We start from the raw sequence: 27,500 nt of genomic DNA, 5'->3' as shown, positions 1-27,500 counted from the left end.
GCTTCTTCCATAGGCCAAATCGCCCGGACCCACAGTCAATCATGGTCAGGTAAAGTCCACCCCTGTAATGGGTGACATCGCATGCCAGTCTCTCCTAAGTTCCACTCACCTCAAATTGGCCAGCTTCATGCGTGCTTGGAGCAGGATCAATCGACTGACATCTGTCGCATGTCCTGACCACTTGCCTCACCTGCTCCTTGGTGATCCTCGGATCGACTTTTTTCACTAAGTACCAAGTCCTCTCTACCCCCATATTGTGCAAATTGTGCAGTTCTCGCACGCCAACATCATCTAGATCCGATGCAGCAACAACATCTTTCTTTGGCAACAGCCAACTCTTCTTCACTCTCGTGAGAGCATCTGCTCGGTTCTTTTCAGAAGCCACCATGTCTACGCGAAGCTTCAAACAAAACTCTTGTATCAGCTCAGCCAGCACCCCAAGTCTGCGCTTCACTAACATCTCCGCAGCCCCTCTCGTTTTTATCCTTTTTCCGCTTGAAATGAGAGACTTTAGCCAAGCAAACACCGTGGCAGAGTCTGTTTTGATGCAGATGTCACGTAGTTCCCATTTCAAGGCCAGATTGATTCCTTTTATTGTCGCGTCTAATTCCGCCACATTGATGTGGCTGACGTCATTCTTTTTCCTCAACCAGGCTGCATCTTCTGCAACTACTCCTCCAATTTCCAAAACGACCCATGTTGCAATGCTGCTCGCATCGCACCACACGACTCCATCCAATGTTCGCGGTATGTTCCAGGTTCCCCGGACTGGGTCTTGCCGTTCTGCTTCTTTCAGGAGCTCTCCCATCATGGCGACCGTTCTTTCTCCCACCTTATCATTCCATCCTCGTCCTTCGGCGTGTCTCTTTATGTAGCTGCATGCTGGTCTAAGCCAGCTAGCAATGGGGTAATGTCCGATCAACTTTCCGCATATGGAAAAAAGTTCACGTCTGTTGAGCTCCTGCTTCAGTTGTGGGATCTCGTTTCCCCTCGTTTCAGTTTTAGGCCCAAAGCAGCCCCTCCGTCTAATTTTTCCGGCTCTTTGGCGACCAACCCGAACCTCTTCAAATGAGCCACCACCTCCTTGGCAGTTACCACAGTTTCATTCAGCAGAATGTCGCCTATGTATGAGCTCACTACCCCATCTCTCTTTCCCATTGTCTCCAAAATGTTCCCGAGGATAGTTGACATAATCTTGGGTACTGAATTTAACCCGAACCCTACTCGTGTAAGGCAGTAGGTTTTGCCTTTGTACTTACTAACTGATATTTCCAGAGTTTCTTGGCAACATGGAGTTGCAAATAGGCAGATTTTAGATCTACCAACGTAGACGCGCCATTCATCTGCCTCCATTCCCTAATAGTCTCACTGCACACATCTCGGTGTCGCCTCCCGTATGGCACTTAACATGGCCGTTCAGCTCTCGGAAATCCAGGACCGGTCTTACTTTCCCTTTAGTTGTTTGCAGAACGGCCATCAACGGAAAAATGCCCGACTCCACATCATCCGTCCAAGGCATCAGTATCCCCTCCTCAATCCATCGGTCGACTTCCTGCTCAAACTCCTTTCTCGGCCCTCCTCTAAGCGAATTTGTGTAGCACGCCACCCTGTTTGTAAGCGATGGCGCTTGATGTTTCCATGCCCACTCCACCGTCCACCGCTCTCCGTCGAATTCGGCTCGGAAGTCCTGATCTATAATCGACTATTTTCTTTCCTCCCCGGCGTTGTTGATCCCTCTGGCGGCGTTCTCCGTCACCGCGCACTCAGCTAGTCCGAACCTCACGTTGTCACATGTGATGGTAACACCTCTAAGGCGGCATATAACATCCATTCCAATGATGGCTTGGACACCAGGCACCATGCGATCAGTGACAATTGCATGGACCCTCATCCGACGTTCAGCAATATCAATAGTGACGGTCTTCCTCCCTCGACACTTCACTCGCGACCCATCGAATGCCACTACTTCACTCTTCCCTTTCCATCTTCCGACCAGAGTAGTGTGCACCATGGTAGTGGTGCAGCCAGTGTCAATCAGGGCCATAACTTCCCGTCCTTCCACCGCAATCTTCTGTTTGGGCATTTGCTGCGGGTGCGCCTCTATTCTCGAATCGGGGCGGCCGCTGGCGCATCGGCCTCCCCTCGCCAGTTTCCCGAACTTGTGCATTTTACCGCTAAATGGCCTCTTCGATTGCATTTGTAACACATTGTCCGTTGCAAGAACTTCCTGCAGTCTCTTCTCATGTGTGGTCCCCCGCATTCGAAGCATGCGCTCCCCGGGTTTGGCAGATTCCTGCCCACATCCTGCTGTACCGTTGCTGTCGTTCCTCCAGGCTCCGTGGGCTGGGTGCTCACCAAGATTTTTGCAGTTCTAAGCAGCTCACTCACATCCAGCGTCTTCACCCCCGGTACCTGCTGCAACCTTTTCGATATTTCTTCCGGGAACCCGGTAACAAAAGTCATCTTGACTACGTGACTCGTGGCATGTCCTCTGATGCCCGACAACTCAACCAATCTCCTTATCTCATTCGCATAGACATCCACAGATTCACCAGTCCACCTCTTCTCTTTCAACTTATTAAAGGCCTCGAAAGGCCCCTCTGCGAAAGCTTCGATCAGTCGACCCTTGATGGCGTCTGCGTAACCCTGTTCCCGCTCGCTGAGCTCCAAATAGAGGGCCAGTGCGTCCCCTTCCAGAAACAGTGGTATTACTGCGGCCACATCATTCAGCTTCTGAATCTTTGCTACAAGGTCCACTTTTTTAAGCCACGCCACCACATCGCCGTCGCCATTAAAAGGCTTACTCATATTGCTTAAGCCTGCGTTGGCCATCGCTGAAATAGCTTGATGTAAAATGAGGGAGGGTTCACCTCAAATACACAAACAGAATGTTCAAGAAAGATTATCGCTACAGTCCTCTGTCTTTTCTCTCTTGGCTGATCGGGAATCATCTCCCAGCACCCAGAAATGAACATCGTTTTATAGGTTCCATCTTCACGCACACACGAGATTATGCGAGAACGGATGAAATAAAAATGCTGGTCGCTATGTTTGTTCTTCCTTTTCTTCGCCTGAACTAACTCGCAGAGCACCCACGGTAAGACTTCTCTTTCTTGCTTCTATTGATTATATTAAAACATTGTACTTGTGTAGATTGTGAACGTCCGTGTCAAAATTCAAATATCAAATAAAGACATCAGTGCCTTTTAGTTTTGTTTCCTCAAGGACCAGTGTTTCATTTTGTGTAGTCGCCTTTTGGGTCTTTAGCGAAACAATATCTAATATAAGTAAAAACACGATTTTACGTGTACATTTAGCTAAAAAATAGTTACGATGGCAAAGTAAAGTGTAGAGGACTAGGATATATAAATCCTAATCCTGTTACAAAAGAAAATAATGAAACGAATAGAATGAAGGAAACAAAAACTCAATTGCTGGATAAAATAAACATGTCGTCTATTTACAGTTGAAAATGAATGTTTTAGGTGTAACACGTGTTCATGTCCGCGCGGTTGTCACCATCGTTTTTTTTGCGGGACTTGTAGTAAAGACGGAATAGGAAATGCGTGTTCATCTCACTTTCGGGTCACCTTCGTTTGTTCGCGCGTGGAAAAAAGGGTGAGTAATGTAGTGGAAATGAGATTGAGGGTTGACATCAGCAAAACTACGCGAAGGTATTCTCAGGCACAAGTTGTATATATAGAGAAAGAAAGAGTGAGAATGTCAATCCAGTTCATGGAGAGAGAACACGTATAAGGTGTACGTACTGCCTGTTAACTTTTGTCCCACGCATAGTAGCGGGTGGCGCGAGGCTCGCGCGTAGAAAGGGCACGCTGTTCGTCTGTAGACCGTTCAGCTCGAAAGATGGTCCGAAAAGAAAGAAGCTGTTTATGCTCTTGCTTTTATAGTTGTTTCCGGTGGTTTTTGCGCATGTGTGGATTTCCTTTGAAAGGGGAACTGAGGTTTCCCATGTATGCGTACGTGTGCGCGTATGTGAGTACATGTGTGTACGTTCGCGTGTGTGTATATACACGTGAATGTGAGTGTATATACGCGAACGTGAATATATGTACGTGTGTGGACGTGCGCGTGTATGTTTGTGTGCGCGTCTGTATATGACAAGTAATATAGCTTCAGATGTAAACGCGTGTGTTTGTGTGAGACTAGAAAAGGCTCGCGCAAAAGTAAAAAAAAAAAATTGAAACTCCCAAACAAAGGTAAAGGTTAAAAAATGTTAAGATGTTTTTTTTTTAAAATGCCTTTTCACTTATTCCCTAACGAATCATATCCTAAACTTTTGATAAAATAAAACCAGTAGAGATAATGTTCACTTACTTGTTTATTTATGAAAACGTATTTTATGCGTGATTTCTAAATAATCTGTTTTTTTTTTATTTTTTCAGATTTGCCGTTTAGTTGTACAAGTAGCCTCCAACCCTGTTATTAAAAATAGGGACACATTTCCTCGACACTTGTATATAGATTAACCACATAGTTTAACAAATAAAATGGTTCAATATGTTTTATTTTATAATTTAAAATATTTATTTTATAATTATAAATTTAAAATATTAAACAAATAAGGTTTTGGTTTGATTTAAATTTTATATTGTTTTCGGATGCATATGATGATGCGTGGAAACACTTCTTGCTTGTTTCTGCGCCTCCACAAAAAATCAATATTTAATTTCATTTTTTTCTTTTCGAGAACAAAAAAAAAACATTTTATTTATATTGTTCGATGTTTTTATTTTATGAAATAAAACACATGTAATCATTTCAAAACTTCATCAGAGATTATTTTTAGCTAAAACTCTAAACGTGTATTCTCCATGTTTTTATTTAGTAAAATTATGTCAGGACTGGCACTGTTCAAATACCTTATAAGTTTGTATGCGCATATCCCAAAGAAGTTTGACATTGTCGTTTTCTTGCACTGATGTATGCTTATACCCATTCTCATTGTGGTCTAATGCATGGAGTTTGCTTATATTTCAGTGTAGGACCTGAGCGACTTTGTCGTGTCTCCATTTTTATATTGGTGTTGAACTAGCCTTCTGATACAATATGCGCTAATGTGTCTTCCTTTTCATTACATATTCTGCAATAATAATAATAATAATAATAATAATAATAATAATAATAATAATAATAATAATTATTATTATTATTATTATTTTTATTATTATTATTATTATTACTATTATTATTATTATTATTATTATTACTACTACTACTACTACTACTACTATTATTATTATTATTATAAATAGCGGTGAAAATTACTGACGATGGTTTCAGCTAGACGGGTGTTTTCCGTGAAAGATTGGCGAGAGGGGGTATCAGAGATTGGAGCTCGGACGAGCACTTTCCATGGAAATAACGATAAAACAAAGATAGGCTCGCAACGTCTATTCTGTGGGAGAGAGGTTGTAGGGAAGAGAAAAGGGCATCCCCCCCACTAAGCCACGAAGTCTATTTTGTACTCTGTCAAGCAAGGATCGGCTTTGTTTAGCAACTCCAAACCAGATGTGGCAGAAGTACTCCATCATTGGACGTACTTGGCTTTTATAGAGATAGAGAATTGCATCAGCAGTGAGATATCTTCTGGAGCGGTAGAAGGATCCTACCATTTTTCCAGCGACCTGTGCAACAGACTTGATGTACGTGATCCATTTCAAGTCAGAAGTAAAAATAAATCCCAGAAGCTTGTCAAAACATGAAGCCTCCCCAAGACGAGAGCCATCCATTTCAATTGATGCCAGATAGGGATCAGAGCGTTGATGATGTAAAGATAGGAGCTTGGTTTTAGATGCATTAAAAGTAACCAGCCACGTCTTCCTCCACTGTACCACGCGCTCAAGATCAGAGGAGAGAGAATCAGAGAGAGCTTTGTCATTTACGGCCTTTGATGTGTTGCCATAGATGGTCGTGTCGTCAGCATAGATGTCATCGAATGATTTAAGCATGTGTTTTGGGAGATCATTGATGTAGATCAGGAAGAGAGCTAGGCACAGGATGGACCCTTGAAGGAACTATAGCATTAATACTGTGTGTCTGATTTTTGTCCATCAACCACTACTCTTATGAGCCTATCGGAGAGAAATGATTTAATAATTTAGAACACATTTCCAGTTATAGAGTAGCTGAAAATCTTGTGGAGTAGGCCCTTATGCCATACCTTATCGAAGGCCTTTGATATGTCAAGAGCAATTGCCCTAGAAAGAAAGCCTTTGCCGAGAGATTCGCTAATCCTATGAGATATAACCGTTAGCACAACTACTGTAGATCCAGCAGAACAGAAACCATATTGCATGTCACTAAGGAGGTTATTTCTGCTGAGGTGATTGACTGATTCTTTATTTAATATGGATTCCAGCAACTTATGACACACAGGAGACTTATTGGTCTGAACTGAAAGGGAGATAACTTATCACCTGAATTCTTAAATACAAGGCATATTGACGAGGTTTCCAAGTTGTTGGAAAACACTTCTCCTTAAGGCAACGCTTAAACAGTTTTGTAAGTATGGGAGCAAGTTCTGGTGGAAGTTTTCTCAACACTATTATTGGAATGCCATCTGGGCCAGTTGCTTTACTGGAATCAAGATTCTTGATTAGCTTGGCGACCTCAAGCACAGATATTTGTATGTTGCATAGTGTGTTGTCTGTTATAGGAGGAAATACGAAGAGTTGATGGTCTTCGTCGCAGAGGGTAGAATTAGCTGCAAAGTGCTTGGCAAATAGTTTGGCCTCGTCTGATGCTGACAAGATTACCTCAGGTCAATTAATGATGGTTGGCATAGAACGCACGCTTCTGTTCATGATACTGTTTGCTATTTGCCATAACCGGTGGGAACCAAACCGCTTCTCAGCTACTTTGGATTTAACGGACTGAGCGTATAGCTCTCCTGAATTTTTTATTACTTTTTACAGTGGTTGCTGGTAGTCCTGGAAGCAGCTTTAGTATTAGTACATCTATTACGTTGGTAGCTATGAAAGAATGATTTCTGTGCGCGATGGCAGCAGCACATTCTGGGGAAAACCATGGCTAACTGTTAGTATTTTTTTTATTTTTTGGATGGTATGAATCGGTCTACAATTACCCATTCGGTCAGGTCTGATACTATAGAAGACACATACTTTTTAAACATGGAACTCCAAAAGAATACAAGAGCCGACATGACATTATTGTTAGAAACGTCCATTGGGATAGTTCCAAGAAAAGAAGCTTCGAATACAATGGAAAATGGTACGAGTATGTTCTAGAAGGGGTGGTAGCGAGTGATTATATGGAATTATGAATATCCAATGTAATTTATGCGAAGAGACCAGTTGTTGGACAAAAAAAGGAACACAAGGCAATAATCTATAAATATAAAAGCGAAAATGTTTGTGTGTGTGTGCCTTTTCGCGTATGTCCAGGAAAGGCTTTTTTTTGAGAACAGATCGGTCGCCTCACGACTTCTTAAAACTTTTTATATCGCGCCTAAATGATAATATCTACGAGTTAACAACCGGGGTCGCCTGTCTTTTTAATTTACCCGACTTTGAAAAGATTAATATTCAACAATTTGCGATCGCCGCATGTGCATTAAGCTTTTTCGTATAAAAAAAAAGAAGCGAACAGACTGGCGGTAAATAAAACACTGCCCCGCACTCAAAGTTGACGTCATTAACTGGTCAAAAACGGGCACCTACCGTTAAACGTCGCAGGGTTTTTTTTTTCACACTTTATTATTTTCCAACTGCGCGTCAAGGCTTCGTTTTTTTTAAACAAACATCCGGGACACCCGGCCAACGATTTTTCTTTTCATTTATCCCAAAACACACCAACACCTACAAACGCGCGGACAACGCCGGGTACCCCCCGCTAGTCATTAATATAGCAGAAAAAAGGAAGTAAAAAATACCAAGACTGTAAAAGGAAGATAAAAAGGTTTTGGAAGTTGAATAAGGTAGAAGTTGTTCCTATTGTGGTGCGGACACTAGGGAGTGTGACAACAAGATATGGATTGAGAAAATGTGGATCCATTGCAATGTTGGAGTACTTCAAAAGACTGCGTTGTTGTGAACCGCCAGTGTTCTAGCGATTCATCAAAAGAGAAATGACAATAAAAGACTGTTGAAAAGTTTACAACGACAAAAGTAAACACAGGATGTTGTGGACACCAATGGTTCTAAGGATATCAAAGCGCGGTTCAATGGACATCAAAATGACTTACTGGTGTCGACTAGAAAGTTGCAAGGGTGAAGATATTCATCACGAAAGAACGACTCCCTCCAATCGTTTGTAGATTTCATTTTCTGTGTACTTATTATCAGGTTATGGAGTTGATGGAATGTAGTGGAGGATGGAAGATAGAAGAGGACAAAGTTGTTCCAATCAAGAACACATAAGACACTTAATCACATCCTGTAAAGGCACACACAAACAATAGGTGATTGCAAACTACTTAAACAACCACATATTTGAGAACTTTGACATTATAGATGTATGATTTCACCTTGTCAATGCTGAAATAGAGTGCAGTGAGAACATCTGCAGAAAATAGCCGAACAGAAGATCAGTGTCTTCGTCAATAAGGCTTGTCGGTCTGTAAACAGATATACTCATCTACGCCTTTGCAATCACAGCATCAAAGTTGTTACAATGATGACAGACAAAGGATGAATTGATTCAGATGATTTACTGAAACTATTTAAATTAAATAAAGTAAGAATGCAAGATTTGTTTTAGTTTATCACGAAAATTGACCGAGTTATTGTTTTTAAAACGTAATGGAAAATGACTTGTAATTCGGAAATTTCAATTTCGAAATGTTAAACTCAAATCTTGTCCTACGTTTGGGATGATGTAGAGTAGACTCAACCTGAAATAAAGTCTTAAAAGAAAAACATGTTGCAATTTATTGTGTCAGTTTGTTTACTTATTCGTCTATTATACGAATCCAATGGCATATTCTTACTTATAAGCTCCTTCCAGTCTGAAAGACAAATTAGTTTACCTGTTCCTACATATATTAACATTCAATAAAAATTAAGTTACCTTTTGTTTAACTAACCTTGCATTAGACGTAGATTAAATCTGATGTTCTTGAAACTAACAAAGCATTTTATTGTTATGATAACTCATATAGCAAGCAGGCTCCTTCAGTCTTGGACAGACTATGGATACCCACGAAGAGTTGCTTGCGCGTGAAATTTTTTTTGTGGCGGGAGGTGCGCAATCTCCAACCACATCTCTCCTGAGTCGACATTATTAAATACCAGTGGCAAGTGAAATACAGGACGACTGGAAACAAATGCCGAGATAAGCGGAGAGCACAGACAGCGCCTAGAATTCCCAAATGGTCACCCGTCTGATACTAACCAGGCTCAACGTTGCTTAATGTCGGTGATCTGACGAGAACCGGTGTGTGAACGCGATTATGCCGTATATTTATGATAACAACGTTAAGTAATTATCATATTTTCCAGAGCAAGTACCCGTAATTTATACATACTTCATCTATTTGCTTCCAAACTTATCTTTAATAGGAAGCTTTATCAAAGACCAAAAAAACAAAAACAAAAACAAAACACTAGTGGGATTGGTGGCGAAAGATTAAAACTTTTTTTAATGCACTGCATCTTATTATAGCTACTATAATACTTTCTTTAAGATATAAGACGTGTATTAAATATTATTTGGTATAGCTCAGACAGTAACGACTAATATATATTAGTGATGGGGAGATTACAATTCTTCACAATTATGATGCAATTACTAATTTTATTTTGCATTTCTGATTCGATACGCTTACCGATTCCTATTCGTCGAACACCTTTAAATGTGTAGCTATATTTACCCTAACCATCCACCCAGCGCCCCCACAGCCGAGATTGAACTCACTACACGAGTTTATAGTTTAATTCAAATTTTGTCGGTAGCTGAATACTTGATGCTTCACCGGGCTTCCAAGGGAATTTGTACCGTGACGGCATCGCTAGATGGGGTGCCTACCACGGTTTAAGAGAGTTCCATCTACCCTCCAGAGAAGCATAGATCGCGCCAGTTTCTCAACCTGGTATTTTACCTCGCGGTACATTCAGCGCCTCACCTTCCCAAATGGTTACCATCTGGTAGTGGGCAGGCTCAATGTTGCTTAACTACAGTGATCTGGCGAGAACCGAAATAACCACGTTGAGATGTAGTTATATTTACCGTAAAAAACACACGTAATCTACGCATATATTATCGCAAACTTAAAGATGTATTATTGGGATTTGAATTTCATTAATGGCTTCGAATCAATAAGCATTTATCGTTTTAACAATATAAAATGAAGTTTTAAACATAAGCAAACCACAAAATAAACAATTAAAAAGAATCGTTTTGGGCATCAGAATATAGGAGGAAAAAGCTTCCGATTCCGATAACCGAAAATCTTCTAATTATTACGATTCCCTATTCCGATTCCGATTCCGATTCCGATTCAATGTGCCAACACTAGCTTTTTATGCTTGTGGTTAAAAGTAATGAAATTAATAATATTGTTCACTTACCCATATACTAGAGACAGCTGCCCCATAACCATACATGTTACGCACAGTCTGCACTCTGAACTGAATAATGGCCGTGATTACAATGACGAGACCGATTACACAATGGAGAATTCCAGTCACCAACATAACAACGTATTTGTGGTCAGGGAACATTTTGATTTCGTCAGGTTCCTGTAGACGCTCGTGTACAGCTGAAAAAAGAAAGCTTATGGCTAAATATGTTATATTAAAAAGATAATAAATATTAATTTTATTCTGTTTTTATCATTATTATCATTATTATTATTATTATTATTATTATTATTATTATTATTATTTTGAGTATTTCGTTGATTTAATTACTTCTTTTGCCTGAATATATTTATATATTTATAGGTAAGTGTACTTGTATCTGTGTTATTCGTAATCTGGTCTTGAATGTATTAATTTGTGATTTAATATAACTTTATATCTATACTTGAATAGCCTAAACTTTCAACTTAATAGTATAGTTACACCTTTACTTATGTGCATGTATATATATATATATATATATATATATATATATATATATGTGTGTGTGTGTGTGTGTATATATATATGTGTGTGTGTATGTGCATATATACATATATGTATTGTATTCTTTTTATATACATAAATATTAGTAGATTTTTATTTATAATTATTGGCCCTATTTAACTTATTTAATCCCCTCTTATGGCTAAATATGTTATATTAAAAAGATAATAAATATTAATTTTATTCTGTTTTTATTATTATTATTATTATTATTATCATTACTATTATGTTTATTATTACTATTATTATTATTATTAATAATAATAATAATTTTAATATTGTTTTATCATTATTTTTTTTCTTTTATTTATATATTTATCTAATAAAAACGCGAAAACTTTAAACTTATATCATTTAGCATAAAGGACCTAATTAATTGTAGACGTATGTTTGAACTGCGTTGATATTACTCGTGGACGTATGTAAGATGATAAATATGTTGGCTGGATACATTTGCTGTCTTTTTTTACATGTTCATTTCTGACGCTTGGATTGTATCTTCTGTTTGTATCTGTAATAATATGTTTCATTACTGAATTGTATAATTGTTCATAAATTGGTTGACACGCAGATCTTTTTCTTTTTCTTTTTCTATATACTGTCAACTTCTTACTTTCTCTCTTTCTCTCTTCCTCTCTTTACCTAGATCTCATCATTCTTTCCTTTCCTTTCCCTTCTAGTCCTTATTCTCTTTATAATAACCATTTATATATTTTTCTTTTCTTCTCCATATTATATATATATATATATATGTATATAAATATATTTTTTCTCTCTATTTTCTTTCTCTATTTCTTTCTCTATTCCTTTTTTTTCTCTTCTCAATCATTCTCTCTCCATTGTAATCTTTTAACTTTATTTAAATTGCCCCTCCCTCTTTACATTTTATAATTAAAGTTCTGTGTTTTAAGTTTTTTAACTCCAACTTTTAAAGAGTTCCTACCTAAAATAAAAATCCATTATTCATTGAACTTTTGAGTAGTCAAGTCGCTGCATGATGATATCTGTTGTTTGATTGAAACAAGTGGCTATTTGTAGCAGCGGGATGTGAGCATGTTTGTATAACAATAAACAAGTATTATCAGCTTTTTTTATTGAGCACTATCTAACAACCTCGTTGAATTCATTAGTCCATTACTTTTGAATATAAAAAAACCCCGAGTATATATATTTTATTATATATATATATATTGTATCTATATATCTATAAAAGTGAACGTGTCTGTCTGTCTGTCTGTCTGTCTGTCTGTGTACATTTCCCTACGCAATAACTCTGTCAATTTTTAGTCTATAGACTCGAAATTTGAAATACCTGGTACTGAGATTTGGGAAAATCGATGTGACGGGTGTCAGCCAGAAATTTTGCTTTTAAGGGGTCAAATTTCAACGATTTGACCTTTAAGAACTCTACCAAACTCCTCCGACAATTTTGGGTCTAGACACTTGAAATTTTATATATAGGTTCCTTGAACCTGAATCTAACTTAATAAAGTGATTTGAGCCCGAAACTATAAATTTTAAGGGGTCATAATAGGGGTCAAATTAAAAAAAATTTGACTTTTTTTTGTTTTGCTAAGCGTACACCTCAAAACACCCGGGCAAAGCCGGGCTAAAATGCTAGTATATTATATATATATTGTATATATTATTATATTATATATATTATGTATATATTATACATTGTATATATTATATATTATATATATAATATATATATATATATATATATATATATATATATATATATATGTGTGTGTGTGCAAGTGACTTAGTTTCTTTGTGTGTGCGGAACGGGCGCCACGAAACTAATTTGTCAGTTGATATTGTAGTGGTTTTGACATGTATAAAATGCGCGGACATGCTTATGGGAGCTGTATTTAAATGACTCAGCCGTGTGCGAAGTAACGTCGCCTCAAGGAAGAAAAAGTTATAAAAAGAAATTGTGCGCAGATGGGCGTCTATCACATTAAAGATGTGGAAATGAATATCTGTTGTTTAAACCGGAAACAGCAGGTTGAATTCCTTTCATATTCCTTGTCTTTGTCGCTTTTTCGGCGAAGTCTACAACGTGTTGGTCCCTACATATTAAGGGCTGCATATTATCACGTGTATAAACTTTTGTAACGGTACACATAGGGAGCAAATTCGATTCTGTGTTTTAGCCGTAAATTTTATCTGTAAACATTTATTTAACTATGAAAACATTCTTCTGGCACTTTATTTTTTATCAATGTTAATTACAATTATAATAAGCGTCGACCAGCACACCTTTCGGCATTGACCGGTCGATATCTTACAAAGTAATAATAATCACAAAATCCGCATTAATTAAAACATATCTAAGCCTACTTAAGGATTTGACAACGAAGGTCGGTCTGCTTGATATGTAATATTTTTGTCTGTATAATTTATGTTTCGCATTGTTAGCAAAATACGCGCGAATAATAGATACACGCTCTTAAATCAAAATATATTTTTATTTAAATTAAAGTGATGGCGTGGTAATAGAGAGAATTCGAGTCGGGATGTGCGTTGGTGGTGCTTGATCGGTCCAGCGATGGTAGAAGTATCCAACTAACCAAGATAGTGCAGTAAAAGAAGAGATGACTGATATTTACTATAAGTCTTCCGTCGGACACAACTCGGTGTCCCTGCTAAATCAGTTGCGTTAATCTTTTTTCTGAACCAGTGCATTTTTCATTATCAGCCTGTTAGGTGATGCCTCGTAATTGTCAAAACAACTCATCCCGCGCTCCCAAGGCCAAATTAAGCATAGCTCCTCCTTCAGAAGGCCGAGCTCCCTAATCTTATCATCTCGCGCATTTCCCCTCACCATAACTCGATATACTGCCTCGCGGGATAACAGTGGTGCGTCAGAGAGGCATTCTGTCACCCGGAGCAATAACTTCAAGGCACGTCGACATACGCGATAAAAGGGGTAATCCATGTGCCTTCTCCTCACCCGAGTGCACTCTTTTAAAAGATGGGGAGGCTTTCTTAGTGTCTTCCTTCCAGAAGCTGCCATTTCCCTCACAAGGTGTACGCATTCGTTCTATGTAGGTTAGACAAAGCTTCTGTTGTCGGTAATTAAGGAGAAATTTAATGAAAACCCTGGAAAAGCATTTGGGAATGAACACCGACAACCTCAAATATATTTCGTAAAGCAGGCCATCGATCATGGGATATTTATCCAGCCCGACGTGTTTCAGAGCTTCCAGGATATCTTCCACTTTTATACAGCCTTTACACCTAGAAATGTCGGCTAAATAAGTAGCAAACTGCGCCATTGTCTGACAGGGCACCTTGGTGAAAAGTTCCTGAAATTTTTTCAAATCTCGTCATTTGTAGTCAAGGTACGACAGTCAATGTGACGCAGTGGACCATCGATGGTCTTCTGCACGCACACAAGCGGTCATGGTTGTTGTCTCGTTCGGATGCCTTTTTAACCTAACCCTAATTAGAAATTCCTTGTCCTCCTTGTCACCTCCAGTTCAACCATAACTATAGTAAAGTTATCGCTATACCCCTCCTCCACCGCCCGTTCTAATCTAGCTTCTAATATCGCCCTCGTTGCCATAGAATAAAGGTCGAGTCGTCTTCTATAATCGGCAACGATGGACCTAATCATTTTCTTTAGGTGACCCCACTACTTTTTTGAATATTGATCCCGTCAATTCCCATCATATCCCAGAAGTTCGCCAACTCGAATGACGAGGTGTTGACCGTCCAGTACCCAGTCTATGATTTTAATAAACTATATTATAAAAACTTACACAATCTAAAAACCCTTCGTCTATTTTCAAGGAACCGATCGATGTAACTCGAGAGTAGTATCGACGCGTTTACCGTTCAATTCCATAATATGTCAGAGGATTTTAAATTCCGGAATTTATGAACAAGATTAAACTTTTCGATAAAATTCCGAAATAGTTTATCACTTTCCCTCGTGTTAGTACTCCTAAAAAGTTTACCCTGCCATTTAAATCAGGCTACAGGACCACATTCTCGTGTCCCGCTAAAATAATCCGACGAGACGTATTCATGAGGGCTAGATCCGCCGAAAAAAGGCTACCCGCTGAGTTCGGTCGTAGTGCCATAAACCTCAATAAATCGAAATGACACTTCCTTTGCGGTAATATCAAGCCCATACAGTTTCCCTCTGGATCTGCAAATACCTGGTCACATGACGCATTCAAAGTGAACTTTACTAGCAGTAATCCCTTTTAGCAAGCATAGAAATATGCTTAATAGAGCTGAACCTCTGTAGACAATACGCCCTGATAATAACTTGAAATAAAGCGCGTCTCCTCTAAACAACATATATCTATGCCGAGATCTTGTAGGTCACGTACAAATGGAAATTTACGAGCGGTGTCCCCCAACCCTCGTCCATTCAGACTAGCTACTTTGAGTGGCATTATAGTAGTTTATATTTGAGTATCTGAAACTAACATGGCCGGTTTTAAGAAACTGAGGCAATCCCCAGAGAACCCTGTCCTATTCTAGTGGTAATGAGACTAATGAGGACACGCCCGGATTTCTAAGAGGAACGTTTAATAGCTCTGTAAATGAAAGGGTAGATCCAACACAAAGTTTGTTTTTAAGTCCGTTAGTCGTTTGCCATTAAAGAAATTAAGAGCGCATTTTTAATAGATGTATTTGCCCCCCCCTCATGTCCCACACACATTTCGCTTCTTCCCCAGCTCTACTAATCATTATTAGTATCTTCGCGCGTGGAAACTTATTAGCGTTTTCAACGTCTTGGTTGTTTACCGCCTTAAATGTGTGCATATTTCTATAATGTCTTTTTTTGTGGTAAGCTTTCATAGTGCCGTCAGTTTCGGGCCTGATCTGACAGATGTCTTTGCCTGTATAAAAAAAAAGAATCGTTTCTTCCGACCTTCACTCTCCAATAAAGAGCTCCTCTGATGTTTTTGAGAATGCGGTGGCATAGGTAATAGAGGAGTTGGCATATAGATTGTTATTGGAGAGGGAGTGGCGTATTTTGAGGGAATATTACAGAGGGTTGAGAACGGGGAGGGTCTAGCGAAGTGGTTTCGACTTTAGTGCTTGTTTTAAGTTGGACTTGTCTTCTCTCTGAGACACGAAAGTTACAAGTTTTACTGAGGCGGATTTACGGGAACAAGTCTCAGCTTTAGAGGACAGATTAAGGGATATCAACGTATAATTCTTCTTCAGTACATTTAACAGGGAGAGGGACAGACTTTGCTGTCTACTTTTTACTGGATGTGAAGGTATTTGATGTTATCTTCTTCTCCGTCGTTGTCTCGCCTTTTTTTCAGCTTAAGTAAGTCCTTGTAATTCTGTTCCCGCGGATCTTTACTGCATCTTATGTCTATAATCTCCTTTTCCATTGGTACTTGACATACGATTCAGGGGATGCAGCTTTTTCCCGCTTATTAATGCCTATACGTCTTTCTTTTATGGAAACTTATATGTTATATTGCACAATGTTCATCTAGGGTGAAAGTCGGGGGATCTGACGGGTTTTTTGAATGCAATCTAAAAGGAATTTCTTATCTGGAAGAAGATAACCAACTTAGGGGCCGGGTGTTCAAGTGTACGGTACTTGGGGTGTGGTGAAGCTGTATTATTTTGGACATTTAAAAGTTAAGTGACCCACTACCTACATATCCAACAAGCAGGTCGTCGCTCTACGACCACAATTGTGAGTTTTGCTCCCCCGCATCAATGTAGTACGAGATTTGTATTGAACGTTTTCTTATTTATTCGAATGTCCAAATATCGTTATAATTGTCGACATCAATAACCGGTATTTCCGCATATTTTAAAAGAAAGCGAATATATATATATTCGCTAGGAACCGCTCCCAGCACTTTAAAAGCAGAAACTGTCGTCCTTCGACGCCCCATGTATTCCATGCGTAACACAAAGTCTTTAGTGACTATTTGTGTTTTTGATAAGTCCTTAAAATCCCCCTCGGTTGTAAAAAGTCGGTTCCAAGTATCATAACCATTGCATGTGATTAATCATCTTTATCTCTAGTTCATTGTTCCAAAAAGTTTTGTAACTTGTTCCTTCTGTCGACTGGATTAGCGTTTTGATTTTTTTCTGTCCATGATGAAGGTTCTTTCTGCAAAGCCATACAATCTTGGTTAAGCGATGGTAGTTCTTGGGCTATTAATAAATTTTCTACACTAACGCGTTTTTTGTATGAATTCGTCGATATATATTTAAACCGTCTGTGGTTTGGTCCATTTCGTTTTTGCAAAATTATTCGTCGTCTCTATCTTTTTTCTTCTTCAACTGGCTGACCGCTGTCCATCGCCATATCCACGTTAAAAAAATTATCCGACCCATTAAGCCGTTAAAATAATTCGACAAAAAAAGCAATAACAAATTTAATAAAGAATGGATAATAACTCCTGTAATACAGTTTGCTCTTCCTGTATTTATTGTGCATGAATCAGTTCATCCGTAGGTAACATAAGTAGTCTTACCACAACTGGTCCATATTTTTCTAATAATCTATCTATATGTATTTAAAGTATATATATATATATATATATATATATATATATATATATATATATATATATATAGCTTTAAGCAAAAGAGGAAAGAGAAATATCAATCCCACAAACGGAGACTCATCCGGATAATGGCAAGCTCAACAATAATTATCGGAGCTTATACAATAGGACAACAAGAGAATGAAATAAAGACACAAAACTATATATAGGTAGATATAGAATGAATCATTTATTGAATAATGGAATACAGGCAACATTTGGGGGACAGAAGGGACTCTTTATGAGAGGGCATATCGAAGCCTAACGCTTCTCATCAGAAGAGTAGAGAAGGTGCTAGGCAGCATGGTGGGGATGCGGCGTCTAGCGTAAGGTTCGTTAGGGATGAAAAAGATTAAGAGGAATTATAGAGTGTTGGTGGAAGATTTAATGAATTCTAAATAAATAAGAAGAAGCTTATTATATATAGTATGATATATAAGAATATAAATTGTCTTTAACATAGTATTGAGATTAAGGTGTAAATGTGTCATGGTTGAATAGGGGGCGTATTGCTGCTGTGTGGTGGTTTATTTTAACGGTTTATGATGTGTCTATTTTCTATGGAGCGGGTAATTTTGATTAATTTGGCGGGGGTTATGTAAGGTTTTAGAACTGGAAGGTAATATGCTGCAATATATTTATTAGTTTCTACTGTTATGATATTTGGAGTATGATCATAAGTGGGCGGTTGGAGATTAGGGTGACAATGACTATGAGTACGTATAACTTGATGTAAAAAGTTAAGCATACATATTGATGTTAAAATGGGGGAGTAAGGGAATCATAGCTACTTATGAGAGTGGTAAAAATATACCAAATAATAGTAGGGTAATTATAATAGTACGGAAGATAAGAGTAACGACAATTATAATAATAGTAGTGATAATAAAGTTGGACATAAATTAGATGTAAAATTAAATATGAAAAAAAATTATTATTAAGAAAAATAGAATAAAATAAATAAAATAAAAATAAAGGACCAAATTAAAAGTAAACATAAAATTTAAACATTATATATAATGTTACCAATAGTTGTGATAAAATTAAATTCCAAATTACTGTTAATGACAGTTAAGATGGAGATAATAGTAGCAATTATGGTTCAATTACGGAAGTGATAATAATGATATCAGTTTTAATGAAAATTATAATTATAATAATGATGATAAAAGCAGTAATAATAATAACAATAGTAATAGCGTAAAAAACAGTGCAGTAATAATAATGATAATGCTTCTACCACCACCTCCAAACATTGCCACAACCATTACCAATAACAATAATAATGTGAGTACTGTTAATATTAAATTATTAGGGGTGCGTAAAAGAAAAGGATGCAGACAGGTGGGAGGGGGTTAACATAGCAGGAAATGGGGTTTTGGGGTTAGGGGTGAGTGGACTCGTATAAATAAAGTAAAATAGAGAGTATATATATATATATATATATATATATATATATATATATATATACATACATATATACGCATACACATACATATATCCGTATTAAAAAAAATGATGTATAATAAGCCGGGAAAGCGTAAATGCTCGCTGAACAAAGGCCCGTGAGTTTAAATTAAAGGATTGCTTTACTGGGAACGGTAAATTTCAAGCGTCCACTTAAAAACTTCAAATTTCCTGAAGTTTAATTAGAAGGCCATCAAAATTATGTTTATATAGACAGGTCAGTCCTAGAAAGATGAATACATACTTTTTCGTTTATGAACACGAGGTACATGTCCCTCGAATCGCCATAGCTGCTTATGTAGTAGTATTAATCTCCGAGAGGTCCAAAAGTACAGTTTATAGCAGTCCTTTAAATTTCCATATTTCTCCAAATATTTTTTTGGGTTGGTCTTTCGTGGATGTTTTTGTCTGGTGAATTTTATTCCTCCTAATTTGGCTGGCGAAAAACTGTATTTTTTCAGCGGAGGCTCTTTTGATGGACATTGTCCAATGCTGGAGTAGTTCAACTGTGTTCAAATCTAGGTTATATTATCAGTAGGGGTTAGCATCTAGATGGAACGCTTAGCTGGTAGTCGGAGGGAGTAGGATAGGGATGGGGGAATGTCTGTATGGGTGACTGAGGTGGGTTAGGCTGAATCTGGGGAGCTTTTCTTATGTTATATTTTCGGTACATTTTAAAAGTTTTAATGTAATACTACTGGGTGGAGGGTTTAGTGTAAATCTAATACGCTGATTTTTAAATAATTTCTTATTGGGGGTGGGGGAGGCTCGCCAGTGGGGTTTAGGAGTGGTGGTTACATAGTTCTAAATTTAGGTTTTAAGTCTTTAGTCCTGTGAGTTGGTTTCTAAGCTATATTTTCATTGGGCCTGGATTATATATATAGTAATTTACAAACGAAAGCTGCACTGAATGAATGATCTCATTTGCATATTACATTAAACAAAATCTATTTTAATAATTAGCTCGATCTTATTAATTATTTCCTGTAATAGAACCTTTTGAATTGTACAATTTAAAAATATTATTTAAAATTTATTTTGTTATTTTTTTATTCAGTTTATATTTGGTTTAATTTATTTTTTATCTCTATATAAATAAAATGAACTCATTTTTTCCCGTCTGATTTTGACATTAATAGGATTAAAAATCAAGATATTTCATGCAAATATAATATGCACAAACGGCAGAACAATATCTGAGGTGTGTTATAGGCTTATTATTTCTCAAATTCCTCGATAATCTTAGATTTCTATACTTTTTCTGCTGAGAAGTCACGGCCAAAATCGGTTAAGATCAATGGAAGTGGTAAAATATTTGCTCTCTTATAAATTCCTCCTCTCCCCCTGCCACCACTTAACACCGTTTGGGGATCGTTCACAAGGAACAGTTGAGAAGAGAACACCAGTTTGGCTTCGTAGTTCTTTCATGTGAAGTTATTTAAAATCACTAAACTAAGCTGCACTGCTCTGTGGCGTAGTGGTTAGCGAGCTGGACAATTCACATTATATTTTCACGTTCGCGCCGACCTACCGTAGTCGTTTTTTTTTTCCTAAACAACTGGAATGGACTTTTCTTGGTGGCCGAACTGTTAACGTTGCAGATGTTTTTTTTTTTTTTTTTTTTTTTTCACACTTTATTTTCCTACTTTTACTCATGACTCCGGGTTTGATTCTTCCTACTTACCTACCATAACATTTTTTAAACTCCCCTCCCCCCGTCCCGGAAACAAACACTCGGGCAACGCCGGGTACCCCCGCTAGTTATTAATAAAACAGTTACGTATAAAACCGGAACTCCCATCTATAACTATAAGATTTATTTCCCTTTAAGCTAATAATTTCAAAGGGAATAACCAGTATTGCCAATTTAGCGTATTTCCTGTTGGATCTGGAGATTTCGTTTGGAGATCAAAAAAAAAGTGATTGAAAATACTTTAAAAAATAAATAAAACCCATTCGTGTAAGTAGAAAAATAGCATTTATTGCTTTTATTAACAAATATTTATTGACTATTTTTTTTTTGTTTTTCATCATTATTTTCAGCTAACTATTCTTAAAAATCGATTTAAATTTATTTTTTCAAAGTAATTTTTTGGGTGAGGGTTAAAACCTCTGTTGTTTAAAAACGATCTAAGCACTTTTTTATAATTCCCTATAATTTAAAGCATTTATTCACTTTATAGTAACTCAAGCAGTAGAGGGGTCACCAATTATAGGTAGTCTGTCCGGGAGTAAATAGTTTGTAAGGTTGTGAGTCAATGTTCACCAGTTCATAATCGGGAGCTATTAATTTTTAGAACCAAGGCTGGAAGTGCAGGAAGCTCTTCCAAAGTCGAAAGTAATAGCGTATCCGTGGGATTGTTAAAAGATAATTTAACAAGATCGCCCATTAATAGAAAGGTGCCACCAGGTAACATCCTCACATAAAATAAAAATATAGAAATATTTCCGGAAAATAACGACACTTGATAAAGAACGAAAAATCACTATATTAACACGAAATAACAAGTATTTACGCGCCAGCAATATTAATTCAATCCATTCAAATGTAAGTGTTTTCTTGTAATGAGTATTCATTATGCATAACTAGCTAAATGAGAATTTGGTAAGAATAACATGGACTCTAAAATTACTGATTTTTATGAACAGAGTGTCACACGTGGCTTGAAATAAATGCGATTATTTTAAAGAGAAAAACAGTTATTAAGTAAGAGAATTGTATGCGTATATGTGTTCATCACATGAGAAAACAGCAGTTCAAAATAACATTGTTTAATAGAAGAATTAATATCTCGTTCGATGTGGCAATTTTCCATGATGAGAATAAAAGTTCATGTACGTGGCACGCAAATTTAAGACAGGGGATGTCCTCCTAGTGGTAGAGTTCCATTGACATCCAGTCTTGGGGAATAGAAGAGAAAAACTGGAATAAACTGATTTGAACGTTCCGGCGTTTTTGGTGTATCACTACACGCGGAAACGTAACATAATCCCTTTGTTCCATGTGTTAAGGTGATCAAATTGCAATGTTATGTACTTACGCGTTCTGATACTTGTGGACGCTGAAAACGGTTATTGATACGAAAATGTTCCAGTCGAAGATTTAGTCTGGACGTATGTAGCGGTCGGTCCAACTTGGTTAAAGTGTATAAAAGTTAACAGTCGAAAATTTTAAAAGCCAAACAACAACAGCAAAAAAAAGCAACAACGAACGTAGTAGAATTTAATTATCGAACAGCCTGTATACTTTTAACATGCTAAAATTAAGTTGTTTTTTTTTTAGAATTTGAAAATATGTTGTCCAAACACACTGAATAAAAAAAAACAAAAAAACAAATGGCCACTTATCGGTTAACAGTTAGTGAAGCATCATTCCACAAAAGCTGTAAACAAATGACTTGTTCTGCCACTAACCCGAGTTCAATTTGCACTCTCAAGTTTGGAGTTAGTAGTCGTCATATATATTTTATAGAATTTTTCAAGAATGAAGTTCCCAATGCTTAAGTGATAAAGAAAGACTAGAAAAAAGGCGCATATAATAATTAAGCTAAGTAGTCATTTGCTTCTTAAGCAGAAATTCGTGTAATTTGTAAGTGATAACTTTAAAAAAACGTAAATAATGATAAATTGTGATGAATTGATATATATTATACATTATAATGAATATATATATATTATACATTATAATGAATATGCATAGTATACATTATATTGAATATATATTATACATTATAATGAATATACATGTATATATATATATTATACATAGAAAAAATATATGTATTATATATTATAATGCATATATATATCACAGATTATAATGCATATATATATATTATACATTATTATAAATATATATATATACATTATACACAACAATTAATATATATTATACATTACAATTAATATATTTACAATAAATAATAATTATTATACATTAAATTAATGTATGTATTTGTTGCAAAGACAGCTGAAAGAAATAACATTTACTAATTATCTTTTATTAAATGTTTTATTTCTTTAGAACAAAAGGTAAACAAAAAATTTTTGAAACAAAAATAACGTAATGTTTAATTTGTAATGCATTTAAATTAAACCTGTTTGATTTTATGATTTGTTTCTTGAAAAACATGTAACACAGGTTTAAATAGCTGATAAAACTGAAAAGCAACATTATTAAATGTAATTGACTTGTTTTAAATTATACTGTAAATAAAATTCTAAATGTTTATTTATGTGGGTGTGTATATATGCCAATAAAACTTTCGAACAGATACACTGAATTGAACAATTCTTTTTCCCCCTAAAAGGTATGAGTCTCTAGATTGTCATTATCTATATATTGTTCGTAACGAACGACGCCGAATCACACAAAAAGCCCGAAATAAAGGTTTTGGGACCGTTTTGTGTAATTGTCGAAAAGGTTACCTGCCTATGTCAACGGAATTTAGCACTGTCTGTATACAGTCGCGGTAACATCTTTCAGCATATGGACAGGACTTGTGGCACAATGGATAACGCGTTTGACTATAGACAAGACGATTCCAGGTTCGTAATAATTTTAACTATCATTTTATGCAACGTTTATTCATTTTCCTTACTCTTAGTTAGGGTATTTTTTTTTCGGTGATTTTATTTTGTGCATATGAGAATTTCCCGTACTTCGAGTTCAAAAGGTAAGCGTTGATGGTAAGACGATGTTGAGTGTACTTGATATTGAGTGTACTCGATTTTGTGTTTGACTCTGCGTTGTGTATCCCGACGCGGCGCAGCCGCTAGTTTAGAAATATTCTTTAAAGCTGATTTATTATTTCTATTTTTAATTTTATTATATTTCGTTTAAAACCGAAATAAATTTTTGAAATTTATTTCCAATTATTTTAATTTTTAAGAAACTTTATTGTGTGGGTGTTGATCCGTTTATTTTGGTTTTAAAACGATGCATTTAATAAATTTCTTTTATTAAAGATATATAGGGTTTTCTGTCTTTAGAAAAAAGGATACACATATGTTTGAAGGAAAAAAATGAACTACTTTCTCATGTTTTATTACATAAATTCTCCATGAGCAGAAATTTGCTACACCGATGTACTTCATTAGTTTTTGTTTAATCATTCTGTACGAAAAAGTTGTTAAGAAACTTCAAGCTGCGTATATGGCCTTAACAACTACAAACAATTCCATATATTAATAAGTTTCTACTCCAAAATAAATCATTTTTTATATTTTAAATGCCACTGCCCGGCGGGGGGGGGTTAAGGGGATAGAGAAAAAATAATTTTTAATAATATCCTCATTTACTTGCATCCTCAGAAGAGCAGAATTAGTAAGAAACAAGGTCGGTTTTTAATGTTTTAATTCCAAAAGAGAATACTCTGGAGTGAGACAATAATTTAAAGTGCCTCCGTCTAGAAGTATTTATCATTTACTGACTGAGAATAGAGCAGCAGAAGTGTAGTATAATAACAGATACTACACTTTTCAAGATATGGTCTGTTTACAAACAGAGGCTAACAATCCAGAAGCAGATTTTAATGATGACATCTACAACCAAACTTATCTAATTGAAGAAAAAGTTCTCCTTATGTGCGGTCAACGATTGGAAAACTATGGATTACCTGGACTAAGACAAGGAGGGGATGAAAGTATTGCGAGTATCAATGTGAAGTAAATTATAATATTGAAGAACTTCCCCTACAATCAGAAAATATGTAAAAACTGACAGATTATCAAAGAGAAGTTTACAATTCATTCATAGCACAAGGTGAAATGAACAAAACATCATGTTTCTTGATGCTCCAGTTGGCAGAAGCAATAATTTTCTAATCAATTTGATCCTTGCAAAAAGTAGATCCATGGGAAAGCATGTGCTTTCAACGGTATCAAGTGACATTGCTTCCACTCTACTTCAAAGTGTCCGCACTCTTTACTTTTAAAGTACCATCAGATACTCATCGACTTAACCAGCCAGTTTGCAAAATTACTGTTACCTCAGCTTTGTCAAATATCATTCGAAACACCTCAGCAATCATTGTAAATAAAGACAACTTGGACGTCTTCAAGTCCAACATAAACAAATTCCTGATTAATCGCCCCCTTAAGTAAGACGCTTTATCAAATCTCCAATACCAACTATTACTACGATATTATCCCATTGATTATTGTACACAACATAACCCTTATCCCCGAGTGACTTACGGGCCTTGATAAGTGGTGATCCCCCATGTAAAAAAAACACCCGATGACACACAAGGGTGCTTATAAAGAAATTGACCGAACACTGCAAGACATCACAGGAAACAAGTATTCCATGAGTGGCATTCCAACGTCAAATCCTCACACTGATTAAAAAATTACTAATTACACGCAGCCCCAGCCGACTTCTCAAAATTGCTTCTCCAAATTGGTAATAGTCAGTTTCCAATCACTTCTCCACCTGACACAATTAAGATTCCGACTGAGCTTAGTAAATGTGTCGGTAATCCGGAGCAAATAAAAGACAAAGCTTATCTGGACATGAAAAACAACGAAAAATCATCGGAGTGTCTTGTGAACCACTTGAATAGTTACAAGGAAATACTGTCCCCTTTCCATGTAAATAAGAACATTAAATAAGTAAAAATGAGATTAGAATAAGCCAACTCGAACCTTGTAATACAAGGTTCAGAGATAAAATGTTAGAAATCGGAATGTTAAATACAGCCTATTGAAAAATACTATCACAAAATAGTTAAATATTGTTTATATTGTAAAACAGAATTGTCATTCTTTTATGAAACTGAATATTAAAAATGTCAGCTAAAACTAATGAGCAATACAAATTAAAAATATATTGTAAAAATTAGGTTAGGTTAAAATAGGTTAGTTGAGAATTCTTTGTTGTCAAAAGTGTGTTTAGAAAACGTGTACTAAGCCACGTGAGTTGGTCACGTTTTGGAACCCCACTTCTGACGTCATAGCAAAAAAAAGAATTCTCAATATGGGAGAGAGTTATTCAGATCGCAGAGTTGAGGCAGAACAGTTGAGTCTGCTAGTCAGTCAGGGATAAAATTGAAAGTCCTTTGGAAGCGAAAGGAAGAACAGCAGACTATGTAGATCCCGAATTTGAATTCCTGGCGTCATCATCATTCGACCGGCCTAATAAGTAAAGAATCATCTTTGTGCTTTTGTAAAACTGTTGTCGTGTCATCTTTCAACACCCAAAAAGCAATGTGTGAAACATCTTATTATGAAAATTGCGTAACCCTTCCAAGAATATGTGTCTTATCCTCAAGTGGCCCCGGGCCTTGATAAGTGGTGATCCTGTGTAATTAACAAAAAAAATCCTGTGGAGATTTGATACTCTTTGCAACTATCTGGAATTGGTCTTCACATTCTAAATCTCCAAATTGGATCCCCAATCATGATTCTTCATCATTGGAACCGTCAAAAACAACTAACGGAACCAGATGTGTTCTTACCAGATTGCAAACCAATGTGATTTGATGTAACCGTTTTTGGTGATCCATACAAAGGTGAAACAGTTCTACTGCCAATGATCTTCTTAGTTCTATTTGACTCGAAACTTTCATATAAATTCTGGAGTCCAGTTTCCTGTGAAGGTGTGTTTTGCAATGAGCATAAATGAAAGTCAAGGTCAGACATTTAAATCCTATGTGCGATTTGAAAGCCTTTAAACTGTCTATTCCTGACTATTTGCAAATTTGGTCCGCACGTGTGGGTGTAGTGCTAGTGTGCGCGTGTCTTTACTCGCACGTATGTGTTTGTGCGCATGAGCGTGTGTGTACGTGTGTGTACGTGTGTGCGTTTCTTTGTGTATGTGTGCGTGTGTGTGGCTGTGTTTTCTTAGTGTGTGTGCGTGCTGACGTGTTTGCGTGTTTTGCGCGTGTGCTTGTTTGTGAGTGTGTTTTTGTTTGTGTGTGTGTGTGTGTCTATTTGTGTGTACGTGTGTTTGCATGCGTGTGCGTATGTTTCTTACATCAATCCAACTAGGCCACGACAACGCGTAGTTTGGCGGGCACAGCTAGTATATATATATATATATATATATATATATATATATATATATATATATATATATATATGCGTGTGTGTGTGTGTATGGGTGTGTGTGTTTATACTGCATGTAAAATTATTAACGAGATAACATTTTTTTGCCAGTTTCAGAAACTTACTGGTAGTTTTGTATCAAAACCTCCGGAAACGCTGACAATGCTGAGCTGCGCGTACTGTGAAACTTTTGTACTGTTCCGCGCAATGTAAACAACTTGCCATCGTAATTGTTGAATCCACGGTATTTGAGGTGTGTCAAATTATTAAGAATGCAGTTTGTTTCGTCAATAAAATGAGTCGTAAAGGTGGTTTGAGTAGTTCT

General features: G+C 36.6%; 1 protein-coding gene across 2 annotated transcripts in view; it reads right to left on the bottom strand.

Moving 5' to 3' along the window:
• Positions 1-27,500, bottom strand: part of LOC145256287 (uncharacterized) — a 68,724-nt gene that overhangs the window by 35,292 nt on the left and 5,932 nt on the right. For both annotated transcript variants that reach the window (XM_080114991.1, XM_080114992.1), the window contains exon 2: positions 10,548-10,738. In XM_080114991.1, the coding sequence (XP_079971117.1) occupies positions 10,548-10,700 (153 nt within the window). In that variant the 5' untranslated portion in view covers positions 10,701-10,738. The remainder of the gene's footprint in view (positions 1-10,547; positions 10,739-27,500) is intronic.

Source organism: Euprymna scolopes, chromosome 32 (genome assembly GCF_053919585.1).
Source record: "Euprymna scolopes isolate OS-2025 chromosome 32, ASM5391958v1, whole genome shotgun sequence".
Lineage (NCBI taxonomy): Eukaryota > Metazoa > Mollusca > Cephalopoda > Sepiida > Sepiolidae > Euprymna > Euprymna scolopes.
This window is presented reverse-complemented; position numbering and strand designations above follow the sequence as displayed.